At 42.6% G+C, this 19,458-nt stretch overlaps 2 protein-coding genes across 2 annotated transcripts; both read right to left on the bottom strand.

Moving 5' to 3' along the window:
* Nucleotides 1–645: 645 nt before the first annotated feature.
* LOC122695056 (keratin-associated protein 4-3-like) lies at nt 646–10,959 on the bottom strand. Its single transcript, XM_043904534.1, has 2 exons — nt 10,291–10,959; nt 646–1,484 (listed from the first exon to the last, which is right to left on the bottom strand). The coding sequence occupies exons 1-2, from the start codon at nt 10,908–10,910 to the stop codon at nt 1,121–1,123; spliced, it is 984 nt and encodes a 327-aa protein (XP_043760469.1). The 5' UTR covers nt 10,911–10,959; the 3' UTR covers nt 646–1,120.
* A 4,551-nt stretch (nt 10,960–15,510) lies between these two features.
* On the bottom strand, nt 15,511–16,810 carry LOC122695042 (keratin-associated protein 4-8-like). The gene has a single exon (XM_043904519.1). It carries the CDS (start codon nt 16,754–16,756, stop codon nt 15,920–15,922), a length of 837 nt encoding a protein of 278 aa, XP_043760454.1. The 5' UTR covers nt 16,757–16,810; the 3' UTR covers nt 15,511–15,919.
* Nucleotides 16,811–19,458: the final 2,648 nt, after the last annotated feature.

Below are 19,458 nucleotides of genomic sequence, written 5' to 3' on the forward strand. Positions count from 1 at the left end.
AAACGTTGTATATTAAGTGAAAGGAATTGAGTACATTAAATTCTTTACAGGCAATTTTTTGGCATGTACTCCACGCTTAGAAATTTTATCCTTTTTTCCAAAAGGGAGCTAGTGGTATTAAAGGGTATAAAGTGTTTTAATTAACTCTGTCCTAATTCATTGGAAGGACTGATGCTAAAGCTGAAACTCCAATACTTTGGCCACCTCATTCGAGGAGTTGACTCATTGGAAAAGACCCTGATGCTGGGAGGGATTGGGGGCAGGAGGAGAAGGGGACGACAGAGGATGAGACGGCTGGATGGTATCACCGACTCGATGGACATGAGTTTGAGTAAACTCAGGGAGTTGGTGGTGGACAGGGAGGCCTGGCGTGCTGCGATTCATGGGGTCTCAAAGAGTCGGACACGACTGAGCGACTGAATTGACTGAACTGAACTGAATTTAGTATATTAAGTCACATGCACATGCACATATACATACATGCCAGTTTTGTTCTAAAATCTTAAATCATCTATATCTGATGTAGCATCTATTGTCAAAGTGAATTTAACATGGGTTATTCTTCCTGTATCTTCATATACAATATAAATTGCCTAGTTAGTAAGTAAAATGATCATGAAAACAATAGGAAAAAATGCCAGTGAGTTTCTATATGCAGAGAAGTTTATTAGAAAGCAGAGAAGTGACAAAACAAAAGAAATTCACACAAGGAGAAAATAAAGGGTAAATTGGGCTCCCCCACCCCCGATCTCAGGGTGTCAACTCAGTGCCAGTCAGCAGCTGCAGATAATGGCCACCTTGTAGACCACCTGCAGATCATGACCAAAATATCAGGAAGAATGAAAAATTTAGAGGACTGAGATAATTTCTGATCTGATGGATTGCAAATTAATTTTTATCTGTTGCTGATATAGAAAGGAAAATATAGCAAGGGAGAATTATAAACGAGCCAGAATATGCTCACAGAGTCAGCAGAACAGTGGTGGGCCCACTGGAATCATGAGATTCAACTAACTGAATGATGTCAGCTAGACTCCATGGGTCCTAAGGGTCAGCGTGAAAAAGGATCTACATATGTAGGACAGAGGTAAGTGGAGACAGTGGTCACAGGGCAGCGGGCTCAGCAGCAAGAAGAGGGACAGCACACGGGGCGGGGGTAGGTGGAGATGACACAGGTGGGCCGATAGCAAGTGGTGTGGCAGGAGACCCGGCCACACACTGGGCGCAGGCAGCAGCTCGGGCGGCAGCAGCTGGAGATGCGGGAGCAGGTGGGCTGGCAGCACACAGACTGGCAACAGCGGGGCCTGCAGCAGCTGGAGATGCAGCAGGAGGGGCGGCAGCAGCTGGAACCATAGCTGGACCCACAGCAAGAGGGGCGGCAGCAGCTAGAGATGTAGCAGGTGGGACGAGGACAGGTGGGCTGGCAGCAGACAGGCTGGCAGCACTGGGGCCTGCAGCAGCTGGAGATGCAGCAAGTAGGCCTGCAGCAGCTGGAACCACAGCTGGACCCACAGCAGGAGGGGCGGCAGCAGCTAGAGATGCGGCAGGTGGGCTGGCAGCAGACGGGGCTGCAGCAGCTGGACACACCACAGCTGGGGCGGTAGCAGGTGGTCCTGCAGCAGGTGGTCTGGCAGCAGCTGGGGCGGCAGCAGGTCTCCAGGCAGAGACTTCGGCCACAGCTCTGGTCAGAGCAGATGGAGCCACAACAGGAGCTGACCATGGTGTTAGAGGGTGGAGGTTCTGGGTGTGTTTCCAGGAAAGTGAGTTTCTTGAGTCTGAGAGTCTCCTTGGCCCACAGCCCCCTTTATATCCTGCTGAAAAGCTGCTATCATTACATCAGTATTTCCTTGTTATTGTTTACCCTCCTAGGAAAATTGATCATTTAATTACATAATTGTGTGTTTCTCATTCAGTAGTTCAAAATGGGGAAAATAACACTATTCCTTTTCCTGGTATGCTCCTGTGTGTACAACTGAAAGCCCTGTCCCAGTTCTTCCTTAGTAGGTTTCACCTTTGCTCCTGGTGTGTTCAATGTCTTACAAAACATTAGTTATATGATGCTAACTTTTTTTTTTTGAATGTGTTATTCTCTCCTATCACTGCTTTTTGAACATCAGAGAGAAAATATTTCTTATACGGCTCATGTATATTTTGTTGTCAAGGGTGAGGGGAAAATGGCTTGTCAGATGAAACACTGAAAAGGAATTAGACAGAAAGCTGTTTGGGGGAAGGATGTCCGACAAATACTATGGATGAATGTGATCCTATGTGGGCATCTTGGATGGTCAGGAAGATAGTTAGACCACAAGGAAGTTTCAAATTCTGTGTCTGATTTCACTCCACTGTCTCAAGCACTTAGCAATACTCATAGCTTTTAAATAGAAGAAACACATTTTTGCTGTATGTCTCCCAGGTTAGGCAACCAGATGGATGTTGTGATTTATCTTTTAGTTGTCAAACTTATACACAGCATATTTCATTATAAAAGCATTCATTATATATAAACATGTTTGGAATGATTAAGCCTTCAAAAATATGGATCCAAGACATTCTGTTGGGTAGTAAGAGAACTTGACAGATAACCCCTCATCTTTTTCCTGTAGATACTTGACTAAGACACATGCATAAGAAACAGTTTCAATCAGTTCAGTCACTCAGTCATGTCTGACTCTTTGTGACCCCATGGACTGCAGCATGCCAGGCCTCCCTGACTATCACCAACTCCTGAAGCTTACTCAAACTCATGTCCAAAAAAAAGAAAAAAGAAAAAATCATGTCCATTGAGTCGGTGATGCCATCCAACCATCTCATCCTCTGTTATCCCCTTCTCCTCCTGCCTTCAACCTTTCCCAGCATCATGGTCTTTTCAAATGAGTCAGTTCTTTGCATCAGGAGACCAAAGTATTGGAGTTTCAGCTTCAGCATCAGTCCTTTCAAAGAATATTTAGGACTGATTTCCTATAGGATGGACTGGTTGGATCTCCTTGCTGTCCAAGGGACTCTCAAGGGTCTTCCCCAACACCATAGTTCAAAAGCATCAATTCTTTGGCACTCAGCAGCTCCAGCAAGACCATAGGCCCTGGAGCAGTGGCTGTGTGGTGGTGAGGTGACTATGAGGAGATACCCCACATCCAATGGCAGAGAAGCCCCAGCAAGATGGTAGCTGACGCTGGAGTGGTGGCTGTGTGGTGTTGGAGCAACTTTAAGGAGATACCTCATGTAAAGGCAAGATGGTAGAAGGGGCAAAATCATATTTAGAATCAAAGTCCATATGTGCTAGAGATGCTTAGAGGGCTCAAACATACCTTGTGCACACCAGGACCTAAAGACCCCACAGAGACTGAGACAGAACTATGTTGGAGTACCCCCTGAGGAGTTATGCTTCAGCAGCAGACTGCTGAAGGGGCAGGGACTCTGGGTGCAGTAGACTTGGGTATGGCATAAGCCCCCTTGGAGGAAGTCGCCATTAACCCCACCAGGGGTTTACACAGGACTGGGGAAAGAGACTCTTGGAGGACACAAACAAAACCTTGGGTGCACCAAGACCCAGGAGAAACAAGCAGTGACCCTACAAGAGACTGACCCAGACTTGCCTGGGAATGTCCAGGAGTCTCCAGCAGAGGCGTGGGTTGGCAGTGGCCTGCTGCAGAGTTGGGGGCATTGAGTGTAACAGTGCATGCATGGGACCTTTTGAAGGAGGAAGCCATTATATTCATTACCTCCGTCATAGTTTGGCCCCTGGTAAATAGCAGAGAGGGAACACAGCTTTGCCCTTCAATAGAAAATTGATAAATATTTACTTGAAGAAAGTGGAGAAAATCACTAGACCATTCAGGTATGACCTAAATCAAATCCCTTATGACTATACAGTGGAAGTGAGAAATACATTTAAGGGACTAGACTTGATAGACAGAGTGCCTGATGAACTATGGATGGAGGTTCATGACATTGTACAGGAGACAGGAGTCAAGATCATCCCCAAGAAAAAGAAATGCAAAAAAGCAAAATGGCTGTCTGAGGAGGCCTTACAAATAGCTGTGAAAAGAAGGGAAGCAAAAAGCAAAGAAGAGGAAAGATATACCCAATTGAATGCAGAGTTCCAAAGAATAGCAAGGAGAGATAAGAAAGCCTTCCTCAGTGATCAGTGCAAAGAAATAGGGGAAAACAATAGAATGGGAAAGACTAGAGATCTCTTCAAGAAAATTAGAGATAGCAAGGGAATATTTCATGCAAAGATGGGCTCAATAAAGGACAGAAATGGTATGGACCTAACAGAAGCAGAAGATATTAAGAAGAGGTGGCAAGAATACACAGAAGAACTGTACAAAAAGGATCTTCATGACCCAGATAATCACCATGGTGTGATCACTCACCTAGAGCCAGACATCCTGGAACGTAAAGTCAAGTGGGCCTTTGGAAGCATCACTATGAACAAAGCTAGGGGAGGTGATGAAATTCCATTTGAGCTATTTCAAATCTTGAAAGATGATGCTGTGAAAGTGCTGCTCTCAATATGCCAGCAAATTTGGAAGAGTCAGCAGCGGCCATGGGACTGGAAAAGGTCTGTTTTCATTCCAATCCCAAAGAAAGGCAATGCCAAAGAATGCTCAAACTACCACACAATTGCACTCATCTCACACGCTAGTAAAGTAATGCTTGAAATTCTCCATGCCAGGTTTCAGCAATACATGAACTGTGAACTTCCAGGTGTTCAAGCTGGTTTTAGAAAAGGCAGAGGAACCAGAGATCAAATTGCCAACATCCGCTGGATCATCAGAAAAGCAAGAGAGTCCCATAAAAACATCTATTTTTGCCTTATTGACTATGCCAAAGCTTTTGACTGTGTGGATCACAATAAACTGTGGAAAATTCTGAAAGAGATGGGAATACCAGACCACCTGACCTGCCTCTTAAGAAACCTGTATGCAGGTCAGGAAGCAACAGTTAGAACTGGACATGGAACAACAGACTGGTTCCAAATAGGAAAAGGAGTACGCCAAGGCTGTGTATTGTCACCCTGCTTATTTAACTTATATGCAGAGTACATCATGAGAAACGCTGGGCTGGATGAAGCACAAGCTGGAATCAAGATTGCCAGGAGGAATATCAATAACCTCAGATATGCAGATGACACCACCCTTATGGCAGAGAGTGAAGAGGAACTAAAAAGCCTCTTGATGAAAGTGAAAGAGGAGAGTGAAAAAGTTGGCTTAAAGCCCAACATGCAGAAAACTAAGATCATGACATCCAGTCCCATCTCTTCATGGCAAATAGATGGGGAAACAATGGAATCAGTGTCAGGATTTTATTTTTGGGGGCTCCAAAATCACTGCAGATGGTGACTGCAGCCATGAAATTAAAAGATGCTTTCTCCTTGAAAGGAAAGTTATGACCAAACTAGACAGCATGTTAAAAAGCAAAGACATCACTTTGTCCACAAAGGTCTGTCCAGTTAAGGCTATGGTTTTTCTAGTAGTCATGTATGGATGTGAGATTTGGACTATAAAGAAGGCTGAGTGCTGAAGAATTGATGCTTTTGAACTGAGGTGTTGGAGAAGACTCTTGAGAGTCCCTTGGACTGCAAGGAGATCCAACCAGTCCATCCTAAAGGAGATTCCTCCTGGGTGTTCATTGGAGGGACTGATGTTGAAGCTGAATCTCCAATACTTTGACCATCTGATGAGAAGAACTGACTCATTTGAAAAGACTCTGATGATGGGAAAGACTGAGGGCAGGAGGAGATGAGGATGACAGAGGATGAGATGGTTGGATGGCATCACCGACTCGATGGACGTGGGTTTGGGTGGACTCCGGGAGTTGGTGATGGACAGGGAGGCCTGGCGTGCTGCAGTTCATGGGGTCGCAAAGAATTGGACTTGACTGAGCAACTGAACTGAACTATTGAGCATGGCCCCACCCACTCAGAACAAGAGCCAGTTTTCCCCTCAGTCAGTCTTTCCCATCAGGAAGCTTCTATAAGCCTCTTATCTTTCTCCATCATAAGGCAGACAGACTGAAAACCAAACACAGAAAACTAACCAATCTCATCACAGGGACCACAGCCTTGTCTAACTCATTGAAACTATGAGCCATGCTGTGTAGGGCCACCTAAGACAGACAGGTAATGGTAGAGAGTTCTGACAAAGCTTGGTCCACTGGAGAAGTGAATGGCAAATCACTTCAGTATTCTTACCTTGAGAACTCCATGAACAGTATGAAAACAGTTTGGCAATAGCTAAAAGAAGGGCTTCCCTGATAGCTCAGCTGGTAAAGAATCTGCCTGCAGTGTGGGAGACGTGGGTTTGATCCCTGGGTTGGGAAGTTCCCCTGGAGAAGGGAATGGCTACCCATTCCAGTATTCTAAACTGGAGAATTCCATGGACTGTATAGTCCATGGGATCACAAAGAGCTGGACACAACTGAATGACTTTCATTTTCAAAAGAATGGCAGTTATTTATTTTAAGTCTTTATTTTTTAATTGGAAGATAATTCCTTTACAAGGTTGTGTAGGTTCCTGCAGTACAACAATGTGATTGAGCCATAATTATATATATGTCCCCTCCCTTTGAGCTGCCATCCCACCCCAATCCCATCCCACCCCTCTAGGCTGTCATAGAGCACTGAACTGAGCTTCGTATGTTATTTTAAGTGAAGAACTGAGATCAACATATATAGTATGTGGATAAGTTCCATACATTGTCAATAAAAGGTAAGGAATGATGACATTTATCATTTGTACTCACTATTCATTATGCTAAGTTCACTAGGCATTATGCTGTATTCACTAAGCATTGTGCTGAATATCTTATATTTGTTTTGAATCTTTAATGCAGTATATAATATAGTGTGTATTCTTACTACTTCTTTAAGCAATAAGCCAAAGAAGCATAGAAAGGTTAAGAGGAAAAAGAGAAAGCTTGTGTGTAAGATTAAACAGAAGTTAAGCTGTATTAGGACACCTGAGAAGGGGTGAAAAATAAAGCTTGCAAGCCTTTGCTCAAGCTGCTTCATCTTCCTGGAATGTTTCGTCTTTCTCATTATCTCTGCAAAGTCCTATTCCTCTGTCAAAACCCTAGCTTTCCTCTGAATGCTTCCTCCCAATGATTAACTACCCTGTTCAAATACAATTTGTCCCTGCATTGTGCTCCGAATTTTGCACTTTCTGCGATGCAGACACCCTGAGGGCATGAACTATAAAATTTAATTTTGTTACTGGGACAGAGGACATTAGTAACAAATGTTTGTTGAGTGAATGAAGGCTTTTGGATAAATTAAGGGTATGTAATGGTCCTTTAAAAAATTTGTCTGTTTTGCCTGCTAATGAAAAGTGGGAGAAACATTCCAAACAAAGGGATCATGGTTACACTTGAGGAAAACCACATTTGTTTACATGGTAAGCAACGTGTCACCTGATAAAACACATTTGTGGAAATTCAAATTTGACCTATAGAATGGAACTTATTTACAGGTAACCATGGATAAAGATACTGTATTAACGCAGAAACAGATACGATAGGAAGGAGGTGAATACAAATGTTGACACTGGTTCTCTTCACTTCCAGACATCCCAATTTAGCTCTCTTTTGTGAGAAATAACCACCATCACTGGTCTAATGTCAATCAGCTAAAAATATTTGTTAAACATCTATTGTCTTTGTTTGAATTGCACCCAAAGTAGATATTGAAACAAAGATATGAGTGCAAGTAGTTCACCTGGGGATGCAATTCTTGGAAGTGCACATGAGGAAGTGGGAAAGGAAGACAGAAAAGAAAGAAAAAGCCAAAAGTCTGGGTTAATAATGCAGTTGCCACTGTGGGTAACTGAGGAATGAATCTGGGGCATACCTGAGGCTGGGAGCTATTAGCTGCCATGGTGATATGCCTAGAAAATCCCACAGAATTCACTGAATATTATTGTTAACAGTGAAGCTGGCTGTCTTAGAAAACTGATAGATGCCTTATGCACTTTTATATTTCTTCATAAAATGTAATGGCAAAAATGTGAATTCACAGATCTGAGCAATAAATATAAAAAGATATGTAAACAAAACTGTCAAATAATATACTTATCTGGTATTGGAGAAATGTATTAACATTGCCTGAAGACCAAAAAATAATATTTGAATAAACATCAGAAAAAAAATGTACAAGTAAAGGTGAGTTTGTGAATAAAGACATAAATGTCATACAAAAGGATTCAATAAGAATTTATCTCCATTTGTAAAAATTGGTTTTGAATGGGATTGGCAAAGACAAATGATGGGCAACTCACTTTTGATCACATTCTTTAGTGTTATTCAAATTTTTTTAAAAAAAGCATGTGTTTGTGTATAAGTGACATAAAATCCTTAGAGAAGAATATAAGTACTTCAGATAAAATTCACAGTTCTGTCTACAAATTCAGTTCCATAAGTTTTCTATGTTTATGTTTAAGCTTGTACTTATTATATACTATCGCTCAGTCGTGTCTGACTCTTTGTGACCCCATGGACTGTAGCCTACCTGGGTCCTCCATCCATGGGATTTTCCAGGCAAGAATATTGCAGTGGGTTGCCATTTCCTTCTCCAGGAGATCTTCCTGAACCAGGGATTAAACCCGGGTCTCCCACATTGTAGACAGACGATTTACCATCTGAGCCAACAGGGAAGTCTTATTATGTACTAAAAGATGATAACTACATTGCAGTCAGTCTTTCCAGATCTCAAATTAACTGTTGTGAATTACAAATTGCTTTTTGGGACTGTTTGAATTCCCTAGGAAGCAGACCCAGAGATGAAAATTAGCAAACAGGGTGTTTATTGAGATGTGATCTTGGAATTAGTACTGCTAGGAGGAAAGGGAAAGGAAGTGAGCAGAAAAGGACAGTTGGAGAAGTCAAGCTAGGATAGAGTTTCAGTGGACATCTAAGCATGGCACTGGAAAGCTCCCTTTTTACTCTTGGACATAAAATCAGTCACCAGCAATATCTAAGAACTGTCACCAAGTCTGTTTCATTGCTTTATATCAGCTGCCTGGCACTGAAGGTAGCCCCACTATAAGGCAGAATAAACTGAATACTCTGAATAGTAATAATGGTAATAAACCAAATCTACTGAAGCTCTGGCTACCAGAATAAAGCAGAACTCCACTGTATGTATAGGGGCTTCCATGGTGGTTCAGAAGATAAAGAAACTGCCAGCAATGCAGGAGACCTGGGTTTGATCCCTGGGGCAGAAAGATCCCCTGGAAAATGGAATGGCAACCCACTCCAGTATTCTTACCTACAGAATCCCTAGACAGAGGAGCCTCCTGGAATACAATCCACAGGGTCACAGAGAGTTGGATGCGGCTGAGTGACTAACATTTCAACTGTGTACGTGGATGAAGGACTCATTTTATGTGACCCGAAGCAGAAAATACATAAACTTAACTAAGCTATCTATGTGATGCTTTTATAAGTGAAAAAACCCTGAAAGGTGGTGTTGTTAAAAACCATGAATTTTGTTCAATCTTTCTAAATCTTTTCTCATGTTATTATCTTCATAGATGCTCTATCACTTCAATTTCACCCCCTTTCCCCATAAAGACTAGAAAATGATTAATTTTCTATTTTTCAGACATAACTAGGCAGTGATCAATGTCATTTGACCTCTCTTGAAGGTTGATTAATTTGTGTTGTTTGGCAGGTGCAGGCAAAATTCAATTACTTTGGATCAAAACGTAAATCCTTTAAAAAAACAAAGAAAGTAACAATCAGATTCAAATTTCAGTGCCAATAGGAGGACGTTTATTTAGGTTCATGGAAATAAAAAGATGTAAGAAAATCTTTACCAAAGATTACACCAAAAAATCTTCATTGGATTTCCATATCAGAGAGATAGAAATCGGTGGCCCCACAAGTGATAGAGACAAATTCCTTAAGCATAAAAAACAGATGTCCTAAAGAAATAGGAACGAGTGTTGGGAGAATGTAATCTAGGATATTCTGAGTGTTCTCATTTGGAAGGGAGGGAGTTTGGAGAGAAATTAGAACACGGGCTCAGTATGTCTGGTGTTTGCTTATGAAATTCAATGGACCAGTTCTCTTGAACCCTCCACATTTTAAAAAGAAGCTCTGCAACTGTGGGGAGGGAGGGAATGAGGAAGCAGTGTGTTCAAAGCAGAGATTCAGCAGCAAGAGGAGGGACAGCACACGGGGCGGGGGCAGGTGGAGATGACACAGGTGGGCCGATAGCAAGTGGTGTGGCAGGAGACCCGGCCGCACACTGGGCGCAGGCAGCAGCTCGGGCGGCAGCAGCTGGAGATGCGGGAGCAGGTGGGCTGGCAGCACACAGACTGGCAACAGCGGGGCCTGCAGCAGCTGGAGATGCAGCAGGTAGGCCTGCAGCAGCTGGAACCACAGCTGGACCCACAGCAGGAGGGGCGGCAGCAGCTAGAGATGCAGCAGGTGGGGCGAGAGCAGGTGGGCTGGCAGCAGACAGGCTGGCAGCACTGGGGCCTGCAGCAGCTGGAGATGCAGCAAGTAGGCCTGCAGCAGCTGGAACCACAGCTGGAAACACAGCAGGAGGGGCGGCAGCAGCTAGAGATGCAGCAGGTGGGGCGAGGGCAGGTGGGCTGGCAGCACACAGGCTGGAAGCACTGGGGCCTGCAGCAGCTGGAGATGCAGCAAGTAGGCCTGCAGCAGCTGGAACCACAGCTGGAAACACAGCAGGAGGGGCGGCAGCAGCTAGAGATGCAGCAGGTGGGGCGAGGGCAGGTGGGCTGGCAGCAGACTGGGCGGCAGCAGCTGGACACACCACAGCTGGGGCGGCAGCAGGTGGTCCTGCAGCAGGTGGGCTGGCAGCAGCTGGGGCGGCAGCAGGTCTCCAGGCAGAGACTTCGGCCACAGCTCTGGTCAGAGCAGACGGAGCCACAACAGGAGCTGACCATGGTGTCAGAGGGTAGAGGTTCTGGACTTTCCAGGAAAGTGAGTTTCTTGAGTCTGAGAGTCTTCTCGGCCCGCAGCCCCCTTATATACTGTTGAAGAGCTGCTACCATTATATCATTATTTCCTTGTTATTATTTATCCCCCAAAGGAAAATTGATCATTTAATTACGTAATTGTGTGTTTCTCATGCATCATTCCAAAATGGAGACAACAATACATTTCCTTTTCCTGGTAAGTGCCTGTGTGTCCAATTAGAAAGATGGTAATGATAACCCTACATGCAAAACAGAAAAAGAGACACAGATGTACAGAACATACTTTTGGGTTCTGTGGGAGAAGGCGAGGGTGGGGTGTTTCGAGAGAACAGCATCGAAACATGTATATTATCTAGGGTGAAACAAATCACCAGCCTTGGTTGGATGCATGAGACAAGTGCTCGGGCCTGGTGCACTGGGAAGACCCAGAGGGATCGGGTAGAGAGGGAGGTGAGAGGGGGGATTGGGATGGGGAATGCGTATAAATCCATGGCTGATTCATGTCAATGTATGACAAAACCCACTGCAATATTGTAAAGTAATTACCCTCCAACTAATAAAAACAAATGAAAAAAAAAAGGAAAGAAAGTCCTGTCCTAGTTCTTCCTTTTGGGTGTCACCTTTTTTACTGGTTGGTTCAATGTCTTATAAAGCTTTTATCATATGACTCTAGCATCTTTTTTTTATGTGATATTCTCTCCTATCACTGCTCTCTGAACTTCAGAGAGAAAAATTTCTTATATGGCTCATGTATATTTTGTTGTCAAGGGTGAGGGGAACAAGTGCTGGTCAGGTGAAACACTGGAAAGGAATTAGAAAGATGTTTGGGGGAGGATGTCCCACAAATAATATGGATGACTGTGATCCTAAGTGGGCATCTTGGATGGTCAGGAGGATAAGTAGACCACAAGGAAGTTTCAAATTCTGTGTCTGATTTCACTCCACTGTCTCAAGCACTTAGCAGTACTCACCGCTTTTAAATAGAAGAAACAGGTTTTTGCTGTATGTCTCCCAGGCTAGGCAACCAGAATGGAATGTTGTGATTTATCTTTTAGTTGTCAAACTTGTACACAAGATATTTCATTATAAAAGCATTTGTTATATATAAACGTGTTTGGAATGATTAAGCCTTCAAAAATATGGATCCAAGAATTCTGTTAGGTAGTAAGAAAACTTGACAGATAACTCCTCATCCTTTTCCTGTAGATACTTGAATGAGACACATGCATAAAAAACAGCGTGGCAATAGTTAAAAAAAGAAAGGGCTTCCCTGGTAAGTCAGCTGGTAAAGAATCTGCTTGCAATGTGGGATACCTTGGTTCGATCTCTGGGTTGGTAAGATCCCCTGGAGAAGGGAACGACTACCCACTCCAGTATTCTGACCTGGAGAATTCCATGGACTGTATAGTCTATGGGGTCACAAAGAGCTGGACATGACTGAACGACTTTCATTTTCAAAAGAATGGCAGTTATTTATTTTAAGTCTTTATTTTTTAATTGGAGGATAGTTCCTTTACAAGTTTGTGTAGCTTTCTGCAGTACAACAATGTGATTCAGCCCTAAGTATATATATGTCTCCTCCCTCTGATCCACCCTCCCATCCCAATCCCACCCCACCCCTCTAGGTTGTCATAGAGCACCAGACTGAGCTTCCTATGCTATTTTTAAATGAAGAACTAAAATCAACATATATCCATACATCTTCAATAAAGGTGAGGAATAATGATATTTATCATTTGTAGAGTATTTACTATGCATTATGCTAAATTTACCAGACACTGTGCTGAGTTCACTGAGAACTGTGCTGAATATCTTATATTTGTTTTGAATCTTTAACGCAGTATATAATATAGTGTGTATCCTTACTACTTCTTCAAGCAATAGGCCAAAGAAACATAGAAATGTTAAGAGAAAAAAAAATTTGTGTAAGATTAAACAAATGTTAAGCTGTTTAGGACAGCTAATGAAGAGGTGAAAAATAAAGCTTGCAAGCCTTTTCTGAAGCCATGTAATCTGCCTGGAATGTTTCATCTTTGTCGTTATCTTTGCAAACTCCTATTCCTCTCTCAAAACCCCAGGTTTATCCTTCTTGCTTCCTTGCAATGATTAACTACCCCGTTCAAATACAATTTGTCCCTGCGTTGTGCTCTGTTTTTTGCACTCTCTGCTGTACCAGTTACTTTCTGTCATATCCACTATTGTGATGGGGATACCCTGAAGGCGTGACCTATAAAATTTATTTTTGTTACTGGAACAGAGCACATCAGTGACAAATGTTCGTCGGGTGAATGAAGGCTTTTGGATGACTTAAGGGTATGTCATGTTCCTTTAAAAAATATGTCTTTTTTGCCTGGTGGAGAAAAGTGGGAGAAATATTCCAGTCAAAGGGATCATGGTTACACTTGAGGAAAACCACATTTGCTCATGTGGCAAGCAACATGTCACCTGATAAAACACGTTTGTGGAAGTTCAACTTTGATCCATAGAATCATACATACTTATAGGACACCATGGATACATATACTGTATTAACACAGAAACAGATATGATAGAAAGGAGGAGAACATAAGTGTTGACACTGATTCTCTTCTCTTGCAGACATCCCAATTTAGCTCTCTTTTGTGAGAAGTAACCACCACCACTGGTTTAATATCAATCAGCTAAAAATATTTGCTGAGCATCTATTGTCTTTGTTTCATTTGCACCCAAAATAGATATTGAAACATAAATGTGAGTGCAAGTAGTTCACTTGGCAGGGGGGTGGGGGGGTGGAGGGGTGAATTCTGGGACATACACATGAGGAAAAGAGAAAGTAAGGCAGGAATGAAAGAAAGACCCGTAAGTCTGGGTTAATAACACGGTTACCACTGTGAGTAACTGAGGAATGAATCCGGGGACATACCTGAGGCTGCGGGCTATTCACCACCATGATTATATGTCTAGAAAATCTGAAAGAATCACCTGAATATTATTTTTAACAGTGAAGTTGGCTGGCTTAGAACACTGATAGATTTCCTATGCACTTAGCAATATTTCTTCATTCGGTCTAATGGGAAACATGTATTCACAGTTCTCAACAATAAATATAAAATATATGTAAACAAATCTGTCAAATAATATACTTACCAGGTACTGGAGGAATGTATTAACATTACCTGAAGGCCAAAAAAATAATATTTGAATAAACATCAGAACAAAAAAATGTACAAGTAAAGCTGGGTTTCTAAATAAAGACGTAAATGTCATACAAATGCATTCAATAAGAATGTATCTCCATTATAAAACTTGGTTTTGAATGGGATTGGCAAAGACAAATGATGGGCAACTATTTTGATCATTCTTTTGTGTTATTCAAAATTTTTAAAAAAGCATGTGTGTGTATAGGTGACATAAAATCCTTAGAAAAAATAAAAGTACTTTAGATAAAATTCACAGTTCTAAGGATTCATTTCCATAAGTTTTCTCAGATTATGATTAAGCTTCTACTTACTAGACACTAAAAGATGAAAACTACATTTCAGTCAGTCTTTTCAGCTCTCAAATTAACTGTTGTGAATTATAAATTGTTTTTCGTGACTGTTTGAGTTCCCTAGGAGGCAGAGGTGAAAATTAGCAAACAGGATATTTATCGAGAAGTGCTCTTAGGACTAGGACTTCTAGGAGGAAAGAGGAGGGAAGTGAGCAGAAGTGGACAGTTGGAGAAATCAAGCTGGGATAGAGTTTCAGTGGACATCTAAGCATGACACTGAAAAGGTCCCGTTTTTTGTCTTGGACATAAAATCACAGTCACCAGCAATACCAAGGAACTGTCACAACGTCTGTTTCATTCATTTATATCACCTGCCTGGCAATGAAGGTAGCCCCACTATAAGTCAGAATAAACTGAATACTCTGAATAGTAATAATAATAATAAACCAAATCTACTGAAGCTCTGCCTACCAGAATAAAGCAGAATCCACTGTATGTGTTGGGGCTTCCATGGTGGCTCAGAAGATTAAGAATCTGCCCGCAGTGCAGGAGACCTGGGTTTCACCCCTGGGGCAGAAAGATCCCCTGGAGAATGGAATGGTAATCCACTCCAGTATTCTTGCCTGCAGAATTTCGTGGACAGAGGAGCCTGCTGGGCTACAATACATGGAGTCACATAGAGTTGGACACGGCTGAGTGACTAACATTTTCACTGTGTATGTGGACGAAGGTCTCTTTGTATGTGACCCAAAGTAGAAAATACATAGACTTTGCTAAACTATCCATCCACTGCTTTTATAGGTGAAAAAACCCTGAAAGGTGGTGTTCTTAAAATCATGAACTGTGTTCAATATTTTCAAAACTTTCTTCATGTTATATTCATAGAAGCTCTTATCACTTCAGTATCACCCTTTTGCCCCATAAAGACTAGAAAATGATTATTTATCTATTTTCTAGGCATAACTAATAGTGATCAGTGTTATTTGACCTCTCTTGAAGGTTGATTAATTTGTGTTGTTTGGCAGGTGCAGGCAAAATACAATTACTTTGGATCGAAATATAAATCCTTAAAAAAAAAGAAACAGAGTAACATTCAAATTCAATTTTCAGTGTCACTAGGAGGACGTTTATTTAGGTTCATGGAAATAACAAGACATAGAAAATCTTTACCAAAGAGTACAACAAAAAATCTTCATTGGATTTCCATATCAGAGAGATAAAAATCTGTGGCCCCACAAGTGATGGAGACAAATCTCTTAAGCATGAAAAACAGATGTCCTAAGAAATAGGGAGGCATATTGGGAGAATGTAATTTCCTGGGAGATTCTGAGTGATCTCATTTAGAAGGGGAGGAGTTTGGACAGAAGTTAGAACGTGGGCTCCGATGTCTGGTGTTTGCTTATGAAATTCAAGGGACCAGTCCTCTTGAACCCTCCCCATTTTAAAAAGAAGCTCTGCAACTGTGGGGAGGGAGGAAATGAGGAAGCAGTGTGTTCAAAGCAGAGATTCAGCAGCAAGAGGAGGGACAGCACACGGGGCGGGGGCAGGTGGAGATGACACAGGTGGGCTGATAGCAAGTGGTGTGGCAGGAGACCCGGCCGCACACTGGGCGCAGGCAGCAGCTCGGGCGGCAGCAGCTGGAGATGCGGGAGCAGGTGGGCTGGCAGCACACAGACTGGCAACAGCGGGGCCTGCAGCAGCTGGAGATGCAGCAGGTAGGCCTGCAGCAGCTGGAACCACAGCTGGACCCACAGCAGGAGGGGCGGCAGCAGCTAGAGATGTAGCAGGTGGGATGAGGGCAGGTGGGCTGGCAGCACACAGGCTGGCAACAGCGGGGCCTGCAGCAGCTGGAGATGCAGCAAGTAGGCCTGCAGCAGCTGGAACCACAGCTGGACCCACAGCAGGAGGGGCGGCAGCAGCTAGAGATGCAGCAGGTGGGACGAGGGCAGGTGGGCTGGCAGCACACAGGCTGGTAGCACTGGGGCCTGCAGCAGCTGGAGATGCAGCAAGTAGGCCTGCAGCAGCTGGAACCACAGCTGGACCCACAGCAGGAGGGGCGGCAGCAGCTAGAGATGTAGCAGGTGGGACGAGGGCAGGTGGGCTGGCAGCACACAGGCTGGCAGCACTGGGGCCTGCAGCAGCTGGAGATGCAGCAGGTGGGGCGAGGGCAGGTGGGCTGGCAGCAGACTGGGCGGCAGCAGCTGGACACACCACAGCTGGGGCGGCAGCAGGTGGTCCTGCAGCAGGTGGTCTGGCAGCAGCTGGGGCGGCAGCAGGTCTCCTGGCAGAGACTTCGGCCACAGCTCTGGTCAGAGCAGACGGAGCCACAACAGGAGCTGACCATGGTGTCAGAGGGTAGAGGTTCTGGGTGAGTTTCCAGGAAATTGTGTTTCTTGAGTCTGAGAGTCTTCTCGGTCTGCAGCCCCCTTTATATCCTGCTGAATAGTTGCTACTATTACATCATTATTTCCTTGTTATTGTTTAACCCCCCTTGGAAATTGATCATTTAATTACATAATTGTGTGTTTCTCATGCAGTATTCCAAAATGGAGTAAAGAATAACTTTCCTTTTCCTGGTAAGTGCCTGTCTGTTCAATTGGAAGCCCTGTCCCAGTTCTTCCTTTTGGGTGTCACTTTTTCTACTGATTGGTTCAATGACTTACAAAGCTTTTATCATATGACTCTATCATCTTTTTTTTTAAATGTGATATTCTCTCCTATCCCTGCTCTCTGAACTTCAGAGAGAAAAAGTATTTTTTACAGCTCATGTGTATTTTGTTGTCAAGGGTGAGGGGAACAAGTGCTGGTCAGGTGAAACACTGGAAAGGAATTAGAAAGAAAGATGTTTGGGGGAAGGATGTCCTACAAATAATATGGATGAATGTGATCCTAAATAGGCATCTTGGATGGTCAGGAAGATAGGTAGACCATAAGGAAGTTTCAAATTCTGTGTCTGATTTCACTCCAGTGTCTCAAGCACTTAGCAGTACTCACAGCTTTTAAATAGAAGAAATACATTTTTGCTGCATGTCTCCCAGGCTAGGCAACCAGAATGGATTGTTTTGATTTATCCTTTAGTTGTCAAACTTGTACACAGATATTTCATTACACAAGCATTCGTTATATATAAACGTGTTTGGAATGAATAAGCCTTCAAAAATATGGATCCAAGAATTCTGTTGGATCGTAAGAGAACTTGACTATAAGTCCTCCTCTTTTCCTGTATATGCTTGTATGAGACACATGCCTAAGAAACAGTTTGGCAATAGTTAAAAGAAGGGCTTCCCCGATAGCTCAGCTGGGAAAGAATCTGCCTGCAATGTGGGAGACCTGGGTTTGAGCCCTGGGTTGGGAAGATCCCCTGGAGAAGAGAAAGCCCCCCCATTCCTGTATTCTGACCTGGAGAATTCCATGGACTGTATAGTCCATGGGGTCACAAAGAGCTGGACTTAACTGAGCGACTTTCATTTTCAAAAGAATGACAGTTATTTTTTAAAAGTCTTTATTTTTTAAATGGAGGATAATTCCTTTACAAGGTTGAGTAGGTTTCTGCAGTACAACAATGTGATTCAGCCCTAAGTATATATATGTCCCTTCCTTCTGATCCGCCCTCCCACCCCAATCCCTTCCCACCCTCTAGGTTGTCGTAGAGTACCGGAATGAGCTTCCTATGTTAATTTTAAATGAAGAACTAAAATCAACATATATAGTATGTGGATAAGTTTCATACATCTTCAATAAAAGGTGAGAAATAATGATATTTATCATTTGTAGAGTATTTACTATGCATTATGTTAAATTTACCAGGCATTGTGCTGAGTCACTGAGCATTTTGCTGAATATCTTATATTTGTTTTGAATCTTTACTACAGCATATAATACAGTGTGTATTCTTACTCTTTCTTTAAGCAATAGTCCAAAGAAGCATAGAAACATTAAGAAGACCAAAAATAAAATCTATAAGATTAAATAGAATTTAAGCTGTTTTAGCACAGCTGAGGAAGAGGTGGAAAATAAACCTTTCATGCCTTTGCTGAACTGTCTTTGTCATTATCTTTGCAAACTACTATTCCTCTGTCAATATCCCAGGTTTCCCCTGAATGCTTCCTCTCAATGATTTACTACCCTGTACCAATACAATTTGTCCCTGCGTTGTGCTCCGAATTTTGTACTCTCTGCCTTACCACAGGTACTTTCTGTCATTCCACTATTTCGATGTAGACACCCTGAAGGCATGAACTATGAAATTTAATTTTGTTACTGGGACAGAGCACATTAGTGACAAATGTTTGTCGAGTGAATGAAGGCTTTTGGATGACTTATGGGTAGGTAATGGACCTTTAAAATTATGAGTCGTTTGGTAGTGAAAAGTGAGAGAAACAATCCAAACAAAGGGGTCATGGTTACACTTGAGGAAAACCACATTTGTTTATGTGGCAAACAGCGTATCACCTGGTAAAACACATATATGGAAGTTCAAATTTGATCCGTAAAATGGAACTTATGTATAGGACACCATGGATACATATACTGTTAACACTGAAACAGATATGCTAGGAAGGAGGTGAACACAAATGTTGAAACTGGTTCTCTTCACTTCCAGACCTCCCAATTTAGCTCTCTTTTGTGAGAATACATCTTCAATAAAAGGTGAGGAATAATGACATTTATCATTTGTATTTGCTATGCATTATGCTAAATTTACCAGGCATTGTTCACTGAGCATTTTGCTGAATATCTTATATTTGATTTGAATCTTTACTACAACATATAATACAGTGTGTATTCTTACTCTGGTTTAATATCACCACTGGTTTAATATCAATCAACTAAAAATATTTGCTGGACATCTACTGTCTTTGTTTCAATTGCACCCAAAATAGATATTGAAACATATATGTGAGTGCAGTAGTTCACTTGGGGAGCGTGATGGGGATTCTGGGAAGTATGCATGAGGAAATGAGAAAGCAAGGCAGGAATGAAAGAAAAAGCCATGAGTCTGAGTCAATAATGTGGTTACCACTGTGGGTAACTGAGGAATGAATC

The sequence above is a fragment of the Cervus elaphus genome, chromosome 5 (assembly GCF_910594005.1).
Source record: "Cervus elaphus chromosome 5, mCerEla1.1, whole genome shotgun sequence".
Taxonomy (NCBI): domain Eukaryota; kingdom Metazoa; phylum Chordata; class Mammalia; order Artiodactyla; family Cervidae; genus Cervus; species Cervus elaphus.

What these genes read in the sequence shown, in the direction of transcription:
- LOC122695056 (XM_043904534.1), bottom strand. Translation starts at nt 10,910, where the DNA reads ATGGTCAGCTCCTGTTGTGGCTCCGTCTGCTCTGACCAGAGCTGTGGC. An exon ending in TGCTGCCAGCCCACCTGCTC is followed by an intron (nt 1,485 to 10,290) that starts CCGCATCTCCAG and finishes TTCCAGCTGCTG; the next exon opens with CAGGCCTACTTGCTGCATCT.
- LOC122695042 (XM_043904519.1), bottom strand. Translation starts at nt 16,756, where the DNA reads ATGGTCAGCTCCTGTTGTGGCTCCGTCTGCTCTGACCAGAGCTGTGGC.